At 44.0% G+C, this 21,665-nt stretch overlaps 1 protein-coding gene across 5 annotated transcripts in view; it reads right to left on the bottom strand.

Annotated features, from left to right (window-relative positions):
- Nucleotides 1–21,665, bottom strand: part of LOC101019904 (MOB-like protein phocein) — a 56,879-nt gene that overhangs the window by 33,385 nt on the left and 1,829 nt on the right. The window contains exons 3-4 of one of the 5 annotated variants that reach the window (XM_009182688.3): nucleotides 20,407–20,496; nucleotides 20,097–20,327 (exon numbers count right to left, since the gene is read on the bottom strand). The exons of 1 other annotated variant lie outside the window; for it this stretch is intronic. In XM_009182688.3, coding sequence (XP_009180952.1) covers nucleotides 20,277–20,327; nucleotides 20,407–20,496 — 141 coding nt within the window. In that variant the 3' untranslated portion in view covers nucleotides 20,097–20,276. Of the gene's footprint in view, nucleotides 1–3,506; nucleotides 4,046–20,096; nucleotides 20,328–20,406; nucleotides 20,497–21,665 lie in introns of those variants that run through there. 3 more of the 5 variants (XM_003907764.5, XM_009182685.3, XM_009182686.2) reach the window with 3 other exon arrangements.

The raw sequence follows: 21,665 nt of genomic DNA, 5'->3' as shown, positions 1-21,665 counted from the left end.
ATTAAAAAAATCCACAAAGGCCGGGCGCGGTGGCTCAAGCCTGTAATCCCAGCACTTTGGGAGGCCGAGACGGGCGGATCACGAGGTCAGGAGATCGAGACCATCCTGGCGAACACGGTGAAACCCCGTCTCTACTAAAAAAATACAAAAAACTAGCCGGGCGAGGCGGCGGGCGCCTGTAGTCCCAGCTACTCGGGAGGCTGAGGCAGGAGAATGGCGTAAACCCGGGAGGCGGAGCTTGCAGTGAGCTGAGATCCGGCCACTGCACTACAGCCCGGGTGACAGAGCCAGACTCCGTCTCAAAAAAAAAAAAAAAAAAAAAAAAAAAAATCCACAAAATGTTATATTGTTGCTGACATGTACTATGTACCTAGTTAGGTCTAATATAGTTCAGTATGTACTAAACATGTACCGGCTATTTTTTTTTTGGTCATTATTCCCTAAATAATACAGTGTTAACAACTATTTACAGAACACTTGCATTGTATTAGGTATTATTAAATAATCTAGAGTTGATTTAAACTATGTAACAGAATGTGCATAGGTTATATGCAAACACTATGCCATTTTACATAGGAAACTTAAGCATCCTCAGATTTTGGTATGGGGTGGGGGTAGAGTTATCCTGGAGCCAATCCCCAGAGGACACCAAGGATGACTATATACAGAAAAGATGTTGCGAATGAAATGTTTTGCCTTATCATAACTGTGACATATTTTAGATACCTATGAGAGACACCAAAAATTCAGCTTAATAAAGATTCTCATCTAATCCAATCAACAAACATTTTTTGAAAACCAACTATGAAGCCTGGCGTGGTGGCTTGTGCCTCTAATCCCAGCACTTTGGGAGGCTGAGGAGGGCAGATCACTTGAGGTCAGGAGTTCGAGACCAACCTGGCTAACACACTGAAACCCCGTCTCTACTAAAAATACAAAAAAAAATTAGCCGGACGTGGTGGAGGGCCCCTGTAGTCCCAGCTACTCGGGAGGCTGAGACAGGAGAATGGCGTGCACCCGGGAGGCGGAGCTTGCAGTGAGCCAGATTGCGCCACTGCACTCCAGCCTGGGGGACAGAGCCAGACTCTTGACTCAACAACAACAACAACAACAACAAAAATTAGCCGGGCGAGGTGGCGGGTGCCTGTAATCCCAGCTACTCGGGAGGCTGAGACAGGAGAATCACTTGAACCTGGGAGGCGGGGGTTGCAACGAGCTGAGATCGCGCCACTGCACTCCAGCCTGGGCGACAGAACGAGACTCCTCTCAAACAAACAAAGAAACAAACAAACAAAAAAAAACCCGCCAGGTGCAATGGCTCAAGCCCATAATCCCAACACTTTGGGAGGCCCAAGTGGGTGGATCACCTGAAGTCAGGAGTTCGAGACCAGCTTGGCTAACATAGTGAAACCCCGTTTTTGCAAAAAATTAGCCGGGCGTAGTGGCACGCGCCTGTAATCCCAGCTACTTGGGAGGCTGAGGCAGAAGAATCGCTTGAACTCGGGAGGCGGAGGTTGCAGTGCACCAAGACTGCACCACTGCACTTCAGCTTGGGGGCAACAAGAGCAAAACTCTGTCTCAAAAAGAAAAGAAAAAAGAAAACCAACCATGTGCCTATATTCCAGTCTAACCAACTTTTTTTTTAATGTAGGAAAATACTCCACCTACTCTTCTATAGGGTTTGTTTGTTTCTTTGAGACCGGGTTTTTGGCTCTTGTTACCCAGGCTGGAGTGCAATGGTGCGATTCGGGCTCCCTGCAACCTCCGCCTCCCGGGTTCAAGCGATTCTCCTGCCTCAGCGTACTAAGTGGCTGGGATTACAGGCGCCCACCACCACGCCCAGCTAATTTTTTGTATTTTTAGTAGAGACGGGATTTCATCATGTTGCCCAGGCTGGTCTTGAACTCCTGACCTCAGGTGATCCGCCTGCCTCGACCTCCCAAAGTGCTGGGATTATACGCGTGAGCCACCGCACCCAGCCCTCTATTATAGTTTTTAAATTGTTTTTCTTTTGACCCATTAGGGAAGGAGATATGGTTCTAAATATATCATTTTAGAACAGACCCATTTCACTAAAGGAAATTCATGTGATTAACAAGATAGGACAAACTATGGCGTAAGTAGTCTTTTTTATTTTTTATCCTTTTTCTGTTATATTTTATCTAACAACCCTGATCCATGACAAGGTGAAGAAGAAAAAAAAAGCTTTCTTCTGTGACTTATAGCAACACAGCAAGTCTATGTTACGATATTAGTTGAAATATTTTATTCTCTAACCTTTCAAAATTAAGAACTGACGAATAAATAAGATGACTCTCATAATATGAACACAAAAGTCTACTTCTGAACATAAAAATGTAATCAGAAACAATGTTTCCACAGAATAAGATGTAAAGGTATCTGAGAAAAGCATTTGGAAGTAAAGTGTGGAAACGGTAAAAAAAAAAAAAAAAAAAAAAGCAAACATATGTAACGCATAAATTTCCAGTAGTATAAAAACAAAACTGTAGTAGGAGTAAATTGACAGCCTAATGTGACTCCAAAATAAGACTTTAAAATTTTCTCTAAAATTCAGCACTAGAAGCAGTTTGTTAAAGAGAAAAGGTCACCAGTGAATTAACACTCAGATGATGTATCCTTGGGCAAATCCAGTTAATTCTCTTGGGCTTCAGTGTCCTTATCCGTAACATGAATCTGGGAAGGTAATCAATACCTGTATGCCCCCTTCGAAAGGTGTTCTTCCCATAATTCTGTATAACAAATTAGAATCTATTCTCAGACATACAATCATAGCTCCATGGTTGTTTTGTTTCAATTTTCATTTGCATCACTTTTTAACATTTTATAAACACATCTCTTTCGATTTCAGAGCATCTAGTCTATAGCAAGCCATTTCGGCTAGCAGAGTATTAATCAGCTCAAGTCTGGATGCCAATTTGATTTTTTTTTTTTTTTTTTTAATGTGAGGCATCCCATCTTTTCCAAACCCTAAGAACCGAGGCCTAATCAAACACCAATTTACCACACATAATGCCCTACAAAAATGCTGACAAAATTATAATCAGTTCATTCTCTGACTACGCTTCACGCATATTAGCAAGGAATGACATCTAACAAGTCACAACTTGGTGATGAGAACTTGCTGGACCAGAGAACAGCTCCAGGGAAAGCGGCAGGGAGAGGTGGTTAAAGGGAAACAACGAGAATATTGGCACCCGGATCCGGCTAGACAAGCGGGATGGCAGGAGACGGGCAGGTACGTCCCAGGCCAGGTAGGAACTGGACGCCGGGTCGAGATAGGCTGTGTTTACACCCTCTCCAACCTCAGCGGCTCCAACCTTCAGGAAACCCCGGGGGTCTCCACCGGGCTGGTCGCGCCCCTCCAATGCTAGTCAGCTGGGGGTCCGGGGCAAAGCGAAAAGAAGCTGTTGCTGCCCACAGGCTCGCAGCCCAGGGCTTCGGCAGGCAGGTACCACCCGCAGCCCCCACCCGCCCCTCACGCCTACCCCTGGGTCGGAGCTCCGCAGGCCTCACGGCGGCCGCCACCGCCTCAACCAAATTGAGGGGCTGCAGCTCCGGAAGAGCAGGCCGGGCACCAGTGCCCCAGCCCGCCCGCCAGCCGCCTAGGCCCAACCTCCCCGCAGTACCGGCCAGCTTCCGGGCGCAGCACTGCTCGGCACCTACTTGCCCGACAGGAAAGGTGCGGACGTGGTACCTGCGCCTTGGTGCCCGGCCTGTTCCGCCTCAGCACTGCCGTCCCCTCCGCCATGACCATAGTGCCAGCGTCTAGGCGGCTGGAGTCGGTACCCGGATGTAGGGACTGCAGCCTGCGCGGGAGGCGGGGCAGAGCCGCGCTCTGCGTCTGGGAGGAGGAGCCGCCGCTGACGGAACAGCCGCAGCCTGCGCGGAGCAGGACGGGAGAACTGGGAGCCGGGGGGTAGAAGAAGCAGGGTAGGCGGAGGGAGAGTGCAAACGGGGAACAGCCGGACGGCGTTGGGCGGCGACTGTCTGGTACTGAGGCACCGGAAGGCGGGAGCCACGAGCCTCTTTGCGAGGTCTGCGGAGCGGTTTTGAAAGGTCGTGATCGCGGCAACTGCTGCGGCAGTGTGCACGGCTGCGTTGCAAGTTGGTATGGGCTCTTGTTAGTTACACGGGAAGAACGGACTTCGTACAGTGGCGGCCATTTCAGTAAACCCACGTGCAAGCAAATACGTAGAGAACCCTAATTCTGTCCCAGAAGCCACCTAAGGGATCAGGGTAGAAAACAGGCCAGCAGTCTGGGGAAATTCCAAAGAACCTGCGTGAAATCGACCCAATCTGAAATCAGACTAGGGATTTGAGTGTCAGTGTTATTTCCGCCATCCGGCGACTTAAAAGCCAAGGACTTTTTCAATGACAAGTTTGTTTACGTCGATGAAAGACGCAGATGTCAATTATGTGACCTGAAGAGTGGGCATCTGGTTTTGTGAGTTAGGTAGACAGATTTAGCTCGTGTTTTTCAAGTCAGAAGCAGGAGGAGGAAATTAGTAGTCCTTGATATACTTTACGTCTTACAGGATTCCACATTTACTTTGTTGCACATTTCAAGTGTTCTCTCTTAAGAAACCACAGCATTTTCGCAAACTTTTTTTCCTGCTTAGAATCCTTGAATCTTTTATCTGGGGTGAGGGAGGCCTTGGGATATCAGATGGAAAGACAGTTCAAAAAGTAAAAAACACATACAGTAGCATGATTTCCAAAAGAAGAAAACATCAAATGTCCTTAGATACAAGGTGTATTGAGAATGCTCAGGGAAGAAACGGAATTTGAGAGTAGAGGAGAGGTTAAGTTGAGTGGGTCTCTAGCTGAGTAATTGTCAGTGACTTAGAACTAGGCTTTGAAGGGTTTAACAACAGGAAGTTGGTTCTCTGGAAGATGTATTGACTGGTAACTTTTCAAGAATAGGGACTTAATTTTGCCCTCCCAGCACCAGCGTCTACGTATGAAAAGATTTATTCGTTCAACAGATACTCATTAAGCCCCACTATATAGTAGGCGCTAAGGTGCAACTATGATAAGGTTCCGTCCTTCACTACAAATTGCTTTGACTCCAGCAACAGAGACGTGCAAATCACAAATTCGTATAAGGGATAAGTACCCCTTATCTTAAATGCTTGGGACCAAAACACTTTCAGATTTCTGATTATTTTGGATTTTAGAATATTTGCATATACATAATGAGATTTCTTGGGGATGGAACCTAAGTTTAAACGTGAAATGCATTTGTTTCCTATACACTTTACACACATAGCCTGAAGTTACTTTTATACAATACTTTAAATAGGCCAGGAACGGTGGCTCACACCTGTAATCCCAGCACTTTGGGAGGCCAAAGGGGGCAGATCACTCGAGGTCAGGAGTTTGAGACCAGCCTGGTCAACATGGTAAAATCCCATCACTACTAAAAATACAAAAATTAGCCAGGCGTGGTGGCGGGCGCCTGTAAAACTTCAAATAATTTTGTGCGTGAAATGTGGGGAAAAGGAAGAGAGATCAGCCTGTTACTGTGTCTATATAGAAAGAAGTAGACATAAAAGACTCCATTTTGTTTTGTATTTGAGATGCTGTTAATCTGTGACCCTACCCCCAACCTTGTCCTTGGCAAGAGACATGTGTTGCGGTGACTCAAGGTTTAATGGATTTTGGGCTGTGCAGGATGTGTCTTTGTTAAACAAATGCCTGAAGGTAGCTTGCTGGTTAAAAGTTATCACCATTCTCTTAATCTCAACTACCCAGAGACACGTACACAGCCAAAGGTCGCAGGGACCTCTGCCTAGGAAAGCTAGGTATTGTCCAAGGTTTATCCCCATGTGATAGGATGAAACAATGTTGCTAAAAGGTTTATCTCAAGGCACAGGATTTTCCTTTGAACTTACTCATATCACAGAGGTTTTTGTTCTTATGTCTTACTGCTAATTTCCTCCCTAAAAATGATCCTATTGTCCTCCCACTCCCTTATCTTTAAGATGGTAAAGATAATTATCAATAAATACTAAGGGAACTCAGAGACCGGTGCTGGCGTGGGTCCTCTGTAAGCTGAGCGCCGGTCCCCTGGGCCCCCGCTTTTCTTTCTCTATACTTTGTCTCTGTGTCTTATTTCTTTTCTCAAGTCTCTCGTTCCACCTTACGAGAAACACCCACAGGTGTGGAGGGGCAGGCCACCCCTTCATGAAACAAAGTTTTGACTGCGACCTGTTACAGAAGGTCAGGTATGGAATTTTCCACCTGTGGCATCATGTGGATGTTCAAAGTTTCAGATCTGAGAACATTTCAGATTCTGGACTTTTCAGATTATGGATGCTCAACTTGTATTAGATACAGTGAGAGCCTAGGACAAGTGACACCTAAATGTTACCTCCCTTAGAGAGATGGGTTGGGTCTGTGAGATAGCAGAGTCTCAGGGAGGCCTCTTGGTCTATGGATGACTCACCTCACTTACTGCAAGGATGAAGTTTACATTTCCCAGATTGTGTGGTATTTCCCTGAGCTGTAAATAGTCACCTATACTTGAATGGGATCATCTTCACCTTCTCTTAATTCCAGATTTATTAAAATGTTTCAACCCATCTGAAACAAACAAAAAAACGTGAATGAGTAGATGTTAAATTCGGGAACAAAATGCACATTCATTGTTTTTGAAAAGTCCAATAAAGTTGCATTCTGATGTCAACCCTGGCCTTGTTCACAGGAAGGACCTTGTTCTTTAGGGATGGAATGTTTCTAGCTGATAACCTTCACATTTTCATTCTTCTTTCAGCCTGTAGATTATGTACCTCCAAACAAGACCAATTTTATAACTAGGGTTAATTTGTCCGGGGTAGGAAGAGAGAGAATAGAAAAACAAAAAGCATGATTAGCAATAACAGTTACATGAAATACTTGAATATTTCAAGTAAAGGAGGAGCCATCTGTTTAAAGCCTATATGCACCAATGGGAATAGCTCTGGACTGAGATTCAGAAAATCTAGATTTGTGGGGAAAAGAAAGAGATCAGACTGTTACTGTGTCTATATAGAAAGAAGTAGACATAAGAGACTCCATTTTCTGTATTTGAGATGCTGTTAATCTGTGACCCTACCCCCAACCTTGTCCTTGCAAGAGACATGTGCTATGGTGACTCAAGGTTTAAAGAATTTTTGGGCTGTGCAGGGTGTGCTTTGTTAAACAAGTGCCTGCAGGCAGCTTGCTGGTTAAAAGTCATCACTATTCTCTTAATCTCAAGTACCCAGGGACTTGCATACTGCCAAAGGTCGCAGGGACCTCTGCCTAGGAAAGCTAGGTATTGTCCAAGGTTTCTCCCCATGTGATAGTCTGAAATATGGCCTCGTGAGAAGAGAAAGACCTAATCGTCCACCAGCCTGACACCCTTGAAGGGTCTGTGCTGAGGAGGACTAGTGCAAGAGGAAAGAAGGCCTCTTGGCGGTTGTTGGCAGTTGAGATAGAGAAAACATCTGTCTCCTGCCCGTCCCTGGGCAATGGAACATCTCAGTGTAAACCCTGATTGTATGTTCTGTTTACTGAGAAAGGAGAAAACTGCCTTAGGGTGAAGGGTGGGCCTTGCTAGGGCAATGCTGCTCTTTATGTACTAAAAAGGTTTATGGAGATGTTTGCATATGCATGTCAAGGCACAGCATTTTTCCTTAAACTTATTCACGTTACAGAGATCTATATTCATATGTCTTACTGCTGACTTTCTCCCTGCAATGACCCTATTGTCTTGCCACTTCCTTTTCTTTAAGATGGTAAAGATGATTATCAATAAATACTAAGGGAACTCAGAGACCGGTGCCGGCGTGGGTCCTCTGTATGCTGAGCGCCGGTCCCCTGGGCCCACCTTTTCTTTCTCTATACTTTGTCTCTGTGTCTCATTTCTTTTCTCAAGTCTCTCGTTCCACCTAACGAGAAACGCCCTCCACAGGTGTGGAGGGGCAGGCCACCCCTTCATAGATTCTCTTGCCTGTTAACTGTAAGACATTGAACAAGCTATCAGATAAATGTTTCTTCATGTGTAATGAAGATTGTGCATAGCAGTTCTTTCCCTCTGCCCCATAAAGTATGAAAGCAAGCATAAAATTAAATATGGAACTCTTGAAGTTTTAGAAGAAAATATTTTTTTTTTTTTTTTTTTTTTTTGAGACTGAGTCTGGCTCTGTCGCCCAGGCTGGAGTGCAGTGGCCGGATCTCAGCTCACTGCAAGCTCCGCCTCCCGGGTTTACGCCATTCTCCTGCCTCAGCCTCCCAGTAGCTGGGATTACAGGCGCCCGCCACCTCGCCCGGCTAGTTTTTTGTATTTTTTAGTAGAGACGGGGTTTCACCGTGTTAGCCAGGATGGTCTCGATTTCCTGACCTTGTGATCCACCCGTCTCGGCCTCCCAAAGTGCTGGGATTACAGGCTTGAGCCACTGCGCCCGGCCAGCAATTTCAAATTATCCATGAGCTTCAAATCATTGACACATTAAAAAAAATTATCCAATATGAAATTCACTTTGGGGAATTTTTAAATCCAAGTAAAAGAGTTAATGCAGGCCACGTGCAGTGGCTCAAGCCTGTAATCCCAGCACTTTGGGAGGCCGAGGTGGGCAGATCACATGGTCAGGGGTTCAAGTTCAGCCTGGCCAACATAGTGAAATCCCCGTCTCTACTAAAAAAAATACAAAAATTAGCTGGGCACAGTGGTGCGCACCTGTAGTCCCAGCTACTGGGGAGACTGAGGCAGGAGAATCGCTTGAACCTGGGAAGCAGAGATTGCAGTGAGCTGAGATTGAGCCACTGCACTCCAGTCTGGGTAACAGAGTGAGACTCCATCTCAAAAAAAAAAAAAAAAAGAGTTGATGCATATTATATGCAAGGCACTGGGCTAAGTGCTGAAAAACACGAAGAGATATAAGACAAGCTTTCCTCAAAGAGCCTTGAAATTAATGGGGAAGCATCTTTTGTAGATTACTACAGTATAAGGCTGAACGCCTTAAGTATTGAAGCAGCCCCTTTCACATGCCCTTTGCAAACAGACTCTGATCTTGCTCAGTGTTCATCTCTCACCCTATGACCAGGGAAAGGTAAACTCATGTCTAGCTGAGGGATAAATTCCTGTTGGTCTAAGTGTGAAAGGGCCAGACTCTGTGGTTCACACCTATAATTCCAGCACTTTGGGAGGCTGAGATGAGAAGATTGCTTGAGCCCAGGAGTTCAAGACCGGCCTGGGCAACATAGTATGATCCCCGCCCCCCCCACACACACCCATCTCTACAAAAAAATACAAAAATTAGCTGGGCATGGTGGCACACACCTGTAGTCCCAGCTACTCAGGAGGCTGAGATGGGAGGATTGCTTCACCCTGGGAGTTCAAGGCTGCAGTGAGCCATGATTGCACCACTGCACTCCAGCCTGTGTGGCAGAGTGAGATCCTGTCTCAAAAAAATTATAAAGTAAAATAAAGCAAAGCAAAGAAATGTGAAACGTTGGCCGGGCGCGGTGGCTCAAGCCTGTAATCCCAGCACTTTGGGAGGCCGAGACGGGCGGATCACGAGGTCAGGAGATCGAGACCATCCTGGCTAACACGGTGAAACCCCGTCTCTACTAAAAAATACAAAAAACTAGCCGGGCGAAGTGGCGGGCGCCTGTGGTCCCAGCTACTCGGGAGGCTGAGGCAGGAGAATGGCGTGAACCCGGGAGGCGGAGCTTGCAGTGAGCTGAGATCCGGCCACCGCACTCCAGCCTGGGCGACAGAGCCAGACTCAGTCTCAAAAAAAAAAAAAAAAAAAAGAAATGTGAAACGTTGTGATGAAGCACTTTGGAGAAAGATTTACTTGCTCTTCAGAAGATACCAAAAGAGATGCTCTCTTTTTTCTGCCAATGGATATTGCCCAATATGGGCCCGCAGCAGCCATTTTGGCTTAAAGGAAGCCAGTCTAAAAGCAAAATTGGCACACTGTGAATGATGTATGTAGTTGGAATGTGTCTTAAAGTATGGATAGCATTTATGTGCAGAGCTACAGGAGATTTCATTACAAGCCAAGCAAAGTTGAAGCAGCAGGGAAGCATGGGAACGTATATTCACAGTTGAACAAGTCAGTGCCTATGTTTCATACATCTTCAACATATTATTTGAACATTATTCTCTCTCTGTTTTTGTTTTGTTTTGTTTTGTTTTCTTGAGACGGAGTCTCACTCTATCACCAGGCTGAAGTGCAGTGGCATGATCTCGGCTCACTGCAACCTCCGCCTCCCGGGTTCAAGCGATTCCCCTGCCTCAGCCTCCCGAGTAGCTGGGAATACAGGCATGCACCACTACGCCAGACTAATTTTTTGTATTTTAGTAGAGACGGGGTTTCACCACGTTGGCCAGGATGGTCTCGATTTCCTGACCTCGTGATCCGTCTGCCTTAGCCTCCCAAGTGTTGGGATTACAGGCATGAGCCACCACACCTGGCCTTTTTTTTTTTTTTTTTTTAAGAGACTGTCTCACTTTGTTGCCCAGGCTGGTCTCAAACGCCTGGCCTCAAAGGATCCTCCTGCCTTGGCCTCTCAAAATGCTGGTATTACAGGTGTGAGACACTGGGCTTTATCCTTTTTCTTCCCCCTTGAGACAGTGTCTTGTGCTCTTGCCCAGGCTGGAGTGTAGTGGCATGATCACCACTCACTACAGCCTCGACCTCCTAGGCTCAAGTGATCCTCACTTCAGCCTCCCAAAGTGCTGGGATTACAGGTGTGAGCCACTGTGCCTAGCCTGTCTTTATTTTCTTGATAACACTAATGTGTATCTAAAATCATGCTATTTATTTAGTTGTTACTGTGTGCTTCCCCCATCTTATTCATCCCTGTATATCCAGTGCTTAGAACAGTGCCTAGCACATATTCAGAAAATGAGTGACTTAAAAATACTATAATACCCTAGAACTTAAAGTATAATTAAAAAAAATAAATAAATAAAAATAAAAATAAATAAAAATAAAAATACTATAATAAACTAGCCTTTTGAACTGACATTCAAGCCAGGTAAGTAAATAACCATTGATGTTTTTCCAAGTCATGTCTTCAGGCTAAATGAGACTGAAAGGGCATTCTTTTGTTTTTTGTTTTTTTGTTTTTTTGGTTTTTTTTTTGATACAGAGTCTTGCTCTGTTGCCCAGGCTGGAGTGCAGTGGCTCAATCTTGGCTCACTATAAGCTGCGCCTTCCAGATTCACGCCATTCTCCTGCCTCAGCCTCCCAAGTAGCTGGGACTACAGGCACCTGCCACCACACCCAGCTAACTTTTTGTATTTTTAGTAGAGACGGTGTTTCACCATGTTAGCCAGGATGGTCTCGATCTCCTGACATCGTGATCCACCCACCTCGGCCTCCGAAAGTGCTGGGATTACAGGCGCGAGCCACTGCACCCGGCCTCTGAAAGGGCATTTTGCAAGCGAAATTTTAAGTGTCTTAAAGAATTAGGCTTAATCTATAAGAGGATAGGGGAATTTTAACCATTTCTTACATCTTTTAACAGGAAAATCTACAGATGGAGCCAAAATCAAAATCTTTTTTTTTTTTTTTAAGAAAAACCCAAACTATAAAAATACCTAAAGAAACTGTGGAAGAAACTTCAAGTTTTGGAGAAGACTTTTCAGAGTTTAATATCATACCCAGAAGCCATAAAGAAAAACATTTAAGGCCGGGCGCGGTGGCTCACGCCTGTAATCCCAGCACTTTGGGAGGCCGAGGCGGGCGGATCACAAGGTCAGGAGATCAAGACCACGGTGAAACCCCGTCTCTACTAAAAATACAAAAAATTAGCCGGGCGCGGTTGTGGGCGCCTGTAGTCCCAGCTACTCGGGAGGCTGAGGCAGAAGAATGGCGTGAACCCGGGAGGCGGAGCTTGCAGTGAGCCGAGATCGCGCCACTGCACTCCAGCCTGGGCGACAGAGCGAGACTCTGTCTCAAAAAAAAAAAAAAAAAAAAAAAAAGAAAAACATTTAATAATTCAAATACACCAAACTGACTTTCTACAAGCACAAGGCATAAACAAAATCAAAACCCAAATGACAAACTAGAAGGAAGAAAAACCACAAAGAACTAATTTCTTTAATAAATAAAAGTCATAAAAGATCAAGCACTCAGTCAAAAAATAGGCAGAAGATATTAAGTGAATAGGAATAACCAGTTAACAAGGGTAAGCAAGGTGGCTCGTGTCTGTAATCTCAGCACTTTGAGAGGCTGAGGTGGGCAGATCGCTTGAGTCCAGAAGTTCAAGACCAGCCTGAGCAACATGGCAAAACCCTCTCTCTACAAAAATTACATGGGCGTGGTAGCATGCATCTGTAGTCCCGGCTGCTTGGTAGGCTGAGGTGAGAGGATCACCTGAGCCCAGGACGTCAAGTCTGTAGTGAGCCCTAATGGTGCCACTGCACTCTAGCCTGGGCAACAGACAAGACCGTGTCTCAAAAAAAAAAAGTCTTAAACACATACAATGCTCATCCTCATTCATCATGATAAAGAGTAAAATTATCAGATTGGCGAAATAAGAACTTTATAACATCCTGCATTATAGAAAGAAGAAAAAAAAATACATTGTTAGTAGGACTATTTTTTTGAGACGGAGTCCCACTGTATTGCCCAGGCTGGAGTGCAGTGGCGCAATCTCTGGTCACTGCAAGCTCCACCTCCTGGATTCACGCCATTCTCCTGCCTCAGCCTCCAAAGTAGCTGGGACTACAGGCACCTACCACCACACCTGGTTTATTTTTTGTATTTTTTTTTTTTTTTTAGTAGAGACGGGGTTTCACTGTGTTAGCCAGGTTGGTCTCGATTTCCTGACCTCGTGATCCGCCCACCTCGGCCTCCCAAAGTGCTGGGATTACAGGCGTGAGCCACCACGCCTGGCCGTTAGTAGGACTGTTAATTGATGGACTTGGCTGGGCGCGGTGGCTCATGCCTGTAATCCCAGCACTCTCAAGGTGGGTGGATCACCTGAGATCAGGAGTTTGAGACCAGCCTGGTCAACATGGTGAAATCTCATCTCTACTAAAAATACAAAATTAGCCAGGTGTGGTGGCGGGCACCTGTAATCCCAGCTACTCTGGAGGCTGAGATAAGAGAATCGCTTGAACCCAGGAGGTGGAGGTTGCAGTGAGCCAAGATCGTGCCACTGCACTCCAGCCTGGGCAATAAGAGTGAAACTCTGACAAAAATAAATAAATAAATAAAACTGATGGGACTTCAGTGAAGGACTGTATATGTCTGTACATGACTGTATATGTGCACATGTATGATTAAAATTCACAGACCCTTTGACATAGCAGTTCTGTACCTAGGAATTTGTCTTACAGATATGCTTGTTCAAATGTACAAATGTATTTAGTACAAATTCAAATGTATTTAGTTACGCATACATTTATTCATTGCAGAAGTGTTTCTAATAGAAAAAGACTAGAATAACTTAAATATCTATCATGGCTGGGGGGCATCCTGAAATTATGGCTTATCCATGTAATTGAACATTATACAGTTTTAAAATATCTTTATATATAGATTAATCCCAGAGACCAATTGTTAATGTAAAAAAGCAAGGTGTCAAATGGTATGTATGGAATGTTATTTTTTAAAAAAGAAAAAATGAATATATATTTCATATACATAAGATATGTACATCTATACATACACATTTACATATATGTATATATACATAAAACACCTGAAAGGAAGAATATAAAAAGTTATACTAGTTACTTCCAAGGATGGAACTGGGTGGCTGGGGGACAAGGATAGAGAGCATTCTTTTCAGGATACATAATTTTAAATTTTTACGTGAACATATTATTTATTTTTAAATAAATAAAAGTTTAACCAAAACAAATAGGCTTGACTCAAAACGTTAAGAGGCAAATCTAATGCCCTTGTTTTGCAGTTCATTCATAAGCTAAGAGAGGTTAGGTAATTTGTCAAATGTAACAGAACTAGTATGTAAGCAACCAGGACAAGAGCTAGGTTTGATTGGGCTCTCTGATAGAGGTTGCTTGAGAGTAAAGGAAAATAAGCTGGGTGCGGTGGCTCATGCCTATAATCCCAGCACTTTGGGAGGCCGAGGGAGGTGGATCACTTGAGGTCAGGGTTCAAGACCAGCCTGACCAACATGGTGACACCCCATCTCTACTAAAAACACAAAAAAATTAGCCGAGTGTGGTGGCACATGCCTGTAATCCCAGCTACTCAGGAGGCTGAAGCAGGAGAATCGCTTGAATCTGGGAGGCGGAGGTTGCAGTGAGTCGAGATTGTGCCATTGCACTCCAGCCTGGGCAACAAGAGCGAAACTCCTTCTAGAAAAGAAAAAAAAAAGAAAAGAAAAAAAGAAAAAATATATTTAAATACTCTTCACACAAATCAGTCAGAAGTTCAAAACTCCATTTTTGTGTGGGTGCAGTGAAAACAGTAATTAACTTGCTGGAGGAAGCATGACTTGGTATCACACTGAAGAACAAGCTGGCAGCTCATATAGGAACAAAGAACATACTTTCAGCCAGGTGAGTAGGTACAGGGAGGACTTGCCTTATCAGATGTCAAACTTAAATATAAAACTATTTACATTGAAAGCAATGTGATGGAATAGGGAGGTCAATGGAACAAATTATTAAACCCAGGAGTAGGCATATATAGAAATTTTGTGTGTGATAAAGGCAACATCTCTGATTTCTGGGCATAGAGAGAAGGGAGGTGGGGGGTGGTGTGCAGGGAGAAGAATGGATAATCCAGTAAGTAAACTTGTGACAACAAGCTACTCATTGATTAAAAAAATAAAGTAGTCTCTGGAGGCTGAGGCAGGAAGAGTGCTTGAGCTCAGGAGAGCAAGACCAGCCTGGAGAGCACAGTGAGACCCCATCTCTAAAAAAATAAAGTCAGATACATACACCATTCACTAAAAAATAAATTATGCACCTGTGATTCCAGCACTTTGGAAGGCCAAGGTGGGAGGATCACTTGACCCCAGGAGTTTGAGACCAGTCTGAGCAATATAGTGAAACCTGGTCTCTACAAAAAATACAAAAATTGGCCGGGTGCAGTTGCTCACACCAGTAATCCCAGCACTTTGGGAGGCCAAGGAAGGTAGATCACCTGAGGTCAGGAGTTCAAGACCAGTCTGGCCAACATGGTGAAAACCCATCTCTACTAAAAATACAAAAATCAGCTGGGCGCAGTGGCAGGTGTCTATAATCCCAGCTACTCAGGAGGCTGAGGCAGTAGAATCACTTGAACTTGGGAGGCAGATGTTGCAGTGAGCCGAGATCACACCACTGCACTCCAGCCCAGGCGACAGAGTGAGACTCTGTCTCAAAAAAAAAAAAAAAAAAAAAATGAGCCGGGCATGGTGACATGCATGTGTAGTCCCAGTTACTTGGGAGGCTGAGGTGGGAGGATCAATTGAACCTGGGAGGTCAAGGCTACAGTGATAGCACCACTGTGCTCCAGCTTGAGCACTAGAGGAAGACCTTGTCAAAAAAAAAAAAAAAAAAATTCCCACCATTGACACAGGCCTGTACTTCCAGCTACTCTGGAGGCTGAAGTGGGAGGATTGCTTGAGCCCAGGAGTTGGAGGCTGCAGTGAGCTATAATCACACAACTGCACTTCAGCCGGATAGACAGACTAAGGCTCTGTCTCAAAAAAAAAAGAAAAAAAATTATTTCTTTAGCAATTCGCTAGGCAGGCATCACAGTAGGACTGCTTCTGTGGTTCAAAAATTATCTTATCCTTCTGATTTAGTGGGTTTGGATAAGGCCCTGAAATTTTAAGTTTACATGGCAATTGCAAGGATGAACCAAGCTTTGTGAACTGTTACCTCATATATCAAAACTAATTTGTTTGGGTCTTAGGAAAATAGCATTGGAGAATAATGGGAAAGTCATAGCCTTTGAACAGATTCCTTACTCTACAACATATTAGCCCCATGGCCTTGGAACGATTTCTTCATCTCTTGAGTCAAGGTTTCTCATTGGTAATACAGAAAAATCTGTGCTCCCAAGGTTATGATGCGCAAAGCATATTATCTAGCTGTGCGTGAGCAGAGTATGAAATTGATAATCCACTTAGACAATATAAGAAATAGCTTTGCGCCTGTAGTCCCAGCTACTCGGGAGGCTGAGGCGGGAGAATGGCGTGAACCTGGGAGGCGGAGCTTGCAGTGAGCTGAGATCCGGCCACGGCACTCCAGCCTGGGCGACAGAGCAAGACTCCGTCTCAAAAAAAAAAAAAAAAGAAAAGAAAAGAAATAGCTTTTAGGCATAATTGCAGTATCTAAGTTTGACAAAAAGTAAGCTTTAGTATACCAAAGGCAGTAACAGGTGCATAAACGTAAATATACATATAGTGGAAGTACCTACTACTTTACAGATGGGAAGATGATCAAAAGTTGAGATCATTATTCCATGCCATTTAAAACTTTAAATTTTAATTCCTCTCAAAATCAATACGGGACACAACTTTTAAAAGACATTATCAGACTAATTTATGGAGAATTAAACCTCGAAAATAAGTTTGATTACTAAGACAGCTGGTAGCTGTTAAGCTTAAGGGTTGGTAATCAATTCTAGTGTATGATTCTTTTTTTTTTTTAAAGACAGGGTCTCATTCTGTCACCCAGATTGCAGTGTGGTGGCACAATCTCGGCTCACCACAGCCTTAACCTCCTCACCTCAGCCCCTCGAGTAGCTTTTTGTATTTTTTGTACAGACGGGGTTTTGCCATATTGCCCAGGCTGTCTCGATCTCCTCAAGAGATCTGCCCACCTCGGCCTCCCAAAGTGCTGGAATTACGAGCACAAGCCACCGCACCCAACCATTCTAGTGTAGCATTATTGGGTTTGAATCTGAAGTCTTCTCCCTAGCCGCTACAGCTACATCAAGCTATTTATCCTCTGCTGTGACTCAAGTTTTGTTAAATTCAACACATAGCATACTAGGCACTTAAGTGCCATACATCATTTGGTACTACCCATTCCCCATACCACAGTGGGTATCACCAGAATTAATTGGAATAATGTGTATTAAATGCTTAGAATTAACAAAGTAGCAAAGGCTATAAAGGATCAAGTTTTAAAGAGTCTGGAGGTGGACTGTGTCTGAATCCTGGCTTTGCCACTTACCACTGAGCAACCTTGGTTATTAACCCCTTCTATGCCTTAGCTTTCTCATCTGCAAGATGAGAACAGTACCTATCTCATAAGGTTGTTGAAAGATTAAACCAATTAATACATGAAAAGCACATTCAACAGTAGCCAGCACCTAGAAAATGCTCCTGTTAGCTATTCAATCACACAGTACTCACCCTGGAGAGAAGGCACTCAGCCAATGTTAGCTATCATATATATATACACACACACATATATGTATAAATACCACATATATATGTGTGTGTGTGTGTATGTATATATATTCTTTTTTCAAAACAGAGTCTCACTATGTCACCCAGGTTGGAGTGCAGTGGTACAATCTTTGGTCACCACAACCTCTGCCTCCCAGGTTCAAGCCATTCTCCCGCCTCAACTGTTCAAGTAGCTGCAATTACTTGTCTTGGGTTTTGTTTTGTTTTGTTTTTTTTTTTTACCAAATTATGTAGTAGTGTTAAGTTTTTAAAAATGAAATGAGCCAGGCGCGGTGGCTTATGCCTGTAATCCCAGCACTTTGGAAGGCCGAAGCGGGTGGATCATGAGTCAAGAGATGGAGACCATCCTAACACGGTGAAACCTGTCTCTACTAAAAATACAAAAAATTAGCAGGGCGTGGTGGCAGGCGCCTGTAGCCCGGTGACTTGGGAAGCTGAGGCACGAGAATTGCTTGAACCTGGGAGGCGGAAATTGCAGTGAGATGATGCCACTGCACTCCAGCCTGGGCAACAGAGACTCCGTCTCCTAAAATAAGACATAAAGGCCGGGCGCGGTGGCTCACGCTTGTAATCCCAGCACTTTGGGAGGCCGAGACGGGCGGATCACGAGGTCAGGAGATCGAGACCATCCTGGCTAACACGGTGAAACCCCGTCTCTACTAAAAATGTATTTTTAAAAAATGAGCCGGATGTGGTGGCGGGCGCCTGTAGTCCCAGCTACACGGGAGGCTGAGGCAGGAGAATGGTGTGAACCCAGGAAGCGGAGCTTGCAGTGAGTGGAGATCGCACCACTGCACTCCAGCCTGGGTGACAAAGCAAGACTCCATCTCAAAAAAATATAAGACGACGACGACGACATAAAAAAACACTAGGAGGATGCCAGAGCACCTCCACTATTGCTAAGTGGCCTTAGATACTTGGTCACTGGATGCTGAGCAGCTTCAGGTGAAGATGGTGGTCACTGAGGCTCAGGTAATCATGCAGAGCTTGTCAGCACCATTCTTTTCAATGCTTACAAAACAAAGCTTAAAAGACGCAATGTAGCTGGGAAGTTAATTGGGGTGAAACTATGGATTACGGCTGAGCCACCGGAAAAATGTACCACAGCTGAGTGGGCTGACCCTGGTGAGCTCACTGCTTTGTCATTGCTGCTGGCCAAGGACAATCATCCCTCAAGGACTATGTGATGCCGTTTTCACGTTGTCTTACGGTAACTTGACAGGACGTCATATTCCCGGTATTAGATGCCAATATCAGGTTAGAAACTACACTGAAGTCTTCCCGTTTCCCACCTCAACTGCATTGAGGTCATACTGACTAGGTGAGCATGTGGCTGTTTTCCAGCCCTGACAAACTAGTGTCAAATAGAAAATCATAAATATAACCCACCACCATTAAAAAATAAGGCAGTGTCCTAACTTTAATGTACAGAAGTTGATTTTCCAAAATACTGACCAACTCTTAAACGTTCTAAAAAAAAAAAAAAAAAGCTGCCAGGTGTGGTGGCTCACTCAGGCCTGGGATCCCAGCAATCTGGGAGGCCAAGGCAGGCGTATTGCTTGAGCCCAGAAGGTTCGAGACTAGCCTGGACAACATGGCAAAACCCCATTTCTACAAAAGATACAAAAATTAATAGGGCATGGTCGTGCATGCCTGTAGTCCCAGTCACTCAAGGAGGCAGAGGCGGTTGGATCACCTGAGCCTGGGAGGAAGGTGGAGGCCACGGTGAGCCATGATAGTGCCACTGCACTCCAGCCTGGGTGACAAAGTGAGACTGTCTCCAAAAAAAAAGACAAGAAAAAAAAAGGAAAGTATAATTATTCCCTCAATTTACATGGCACTTGTGTACCTGGGAATTCAGTATGTTAAACTATGCAAAAAATACTTTGTATTTACATAAATTGGAGTTAGGAATGAAAACCTGTATACACAAATTATGGAACACCTTAAGACCTGTAACTCATTAGCTTGTTGTATTTGGAATCTAAATGTTGCAGTGGTGGCTCAGGCTTGTAATCCCAGCACTTTGGGAGGCCAAGACGGGGGGGATCACGAGGTCAGGAGATCGAGACCATCCTGGCTGACACAGTGAAACCCGTCTCTATTAAAAAATACAAAAAACTAGCCGGGCGAGGTGGCAGGCGCCTGTAGTCTCAGCTACTCGGAAGGCTGAGGCAGAATGCCGTGAACCTGGGAGGCGGAGCTTGCAGTGAGCTGAGATCCGGCCACTGCGCTCCAGCCTGGGCGACGGAGCCAGACTCCGTCTCAAAAAAAAAAAAAAAAAAAAATTCCCAGCACTTTGGGAGTCCGGGACCAGCCTGGGCAACATGGCAAAACCTGTCTCTACCAAAAATACAAAAATTAGCTGGGCATGGTGGCACGTGCCTGTAATCCCAGGTACTCGGGAGGCTGAGGGAGGAGAATCACTTGAACCCAGGAGGTGGAGATTGCAGTGAGCCAAGATCGAACCACTGTACTCCAGACTGGGTGACAGAGTGAGACTCCATTTCGGGGGGGAAAAAAAAAAAAGTAAATCCATGGCTTGGTATCAGTATCAATCATGTATTAATAAAGCTAAATTCAGTATGAAAATGCACCTACCTAGAAAATCTTGTTTCCCAAAATTCTCTGCAGGTTACTTGAAAAACAGAAAACAGCATAAACTAGAAAACCCTAAAACCATCTTAAAATAACTAAAGACTAACCACTCATTTACATATTTTTATTTGGAAATGTTCATATCAGCACAAGGAAATAATTTTGGAGACACTGGATGTCATTAGTTTATTATAAAAGAGAACTATGGAAATTATTTACATGATGAAAGATTTCAGAACTTCAGTGGAATGGGCAGCTTCATGTTGATGCCATTTCAATAGTGATTTATTTCAGTCTAGGTACTTTCCAAGAATGTCACCATCTCTAAATAGGAAATAATCCTGCAAGTGAATAAACCGTTAGTTAAGACAACTAATCGCAAATATTTGACTTCTTTTTAGAATTGTTAAGTTTACACACCTTGTCATCTAGAACTACTTTGGTGCCTCCATACTCTGGCAGAAGAACTTTATCTCCAACTTTCACGCTAACCGGTTGAATCTCTCCACCCTTAAAAAAGGAAGGATGTTTATTAGCAAACATATCTAGTTCACCCAACATAAACAGTTAACTTTTAAATCACTACAACTAATGAAACACACTCACTCAAATTCAATTATATTAAAAATACACTTGGTGGCTAAGTGATACGATTCATACTAGAATTGCAGATCTTCACTCAAAAATACCACTGTAGTTACACTTTTGAAATAATACATAGTGGCTTAAACTAAAACCTGACTCCAATATAAAAGTTCAAGAAAATATTCTGGAAAAGCTAACTTTAGTTAACTAAAGCTAACTTTGTAACTGTTAAATATTAACGTAACTTATCAACTATATGAAATAAACCTGCAACAGTAGCCAGCACCCAGAAAATGCCATATACAAATGGTCATCTTTTCCTTCAACATACAAAAATGTAATATTGTTTTGTTCCCTCCAAAGTACAGATTTGGGGAAAGGGACTGCAGCTAAGTGTCCACTCCCCAAAGTCTTCCTATTCCTTCCTACCTCCATGACAGCTCCTCAATACAGCTTTCCTCCTCAGAAGCAACTGGAACAATGCAGCTAACATTATTTGGCCCCAACGGCATTTAGGCATTTACTGTGTATTTTGACTGACATCTTTAGAAGCCTAAGGCCTAAATAGTTAACTGAGGAACATCTAAAACAGAGGTGTCCAATCTTTTGGCTTCCCTGGGCCACAGTGGAAGAATTGTGTTGGGCCACACATAAAGTACACTAACATTAACAGTAGCTAATGAGCTTTAAAAAACTTGCAAAAGAAATGTTTTAAGAAAGTTTAGGGATTTGTGTTAGGTGGCATTCAAAGCCGTCCTGGGCTGCAGGTTGGACAAGACTGACCAACCTGTTCCTCGGATAGGTACACCAACTAAGGCCCCAACTGGTTAAGATTAGGGCAATGTCAATGTGTTAGGGGTTAAACGAATAGTCCAAGATTCCTCTCAATTCTTAAATGCCCCCTCATTTTACCTTGAAGCACATCTTTTGTCTTTATTTATTTATTTATAGATACTAGGTCTCACTATGTTGCCCAGACTGGTTTCGAACTCCTGAGCTCAAATGATCCTCTTGCTTTGGCCTCCCAAAATGCAAGGATTATAGGTGTGAGTCACCATGCATAGCCTCTTTTGTCTTATTAAAAATTTAGAATG

This window comes from Papio anubis, chromosome 10 (assembly GCF_008728515.1).
Source record: "Papio anubis isolate 15944 chromosome 10, Panubis1.0, whole genome shotgun sequence".
Lineage (NCBI taxonomy): Eukaryota > Metazoa > Chordata > Mammalia > Primates > Cercopithecidae > Papio > Papio anubis.
This window is presented reverse-complemented; position numbering and strand designations above follow the sequence as displayed.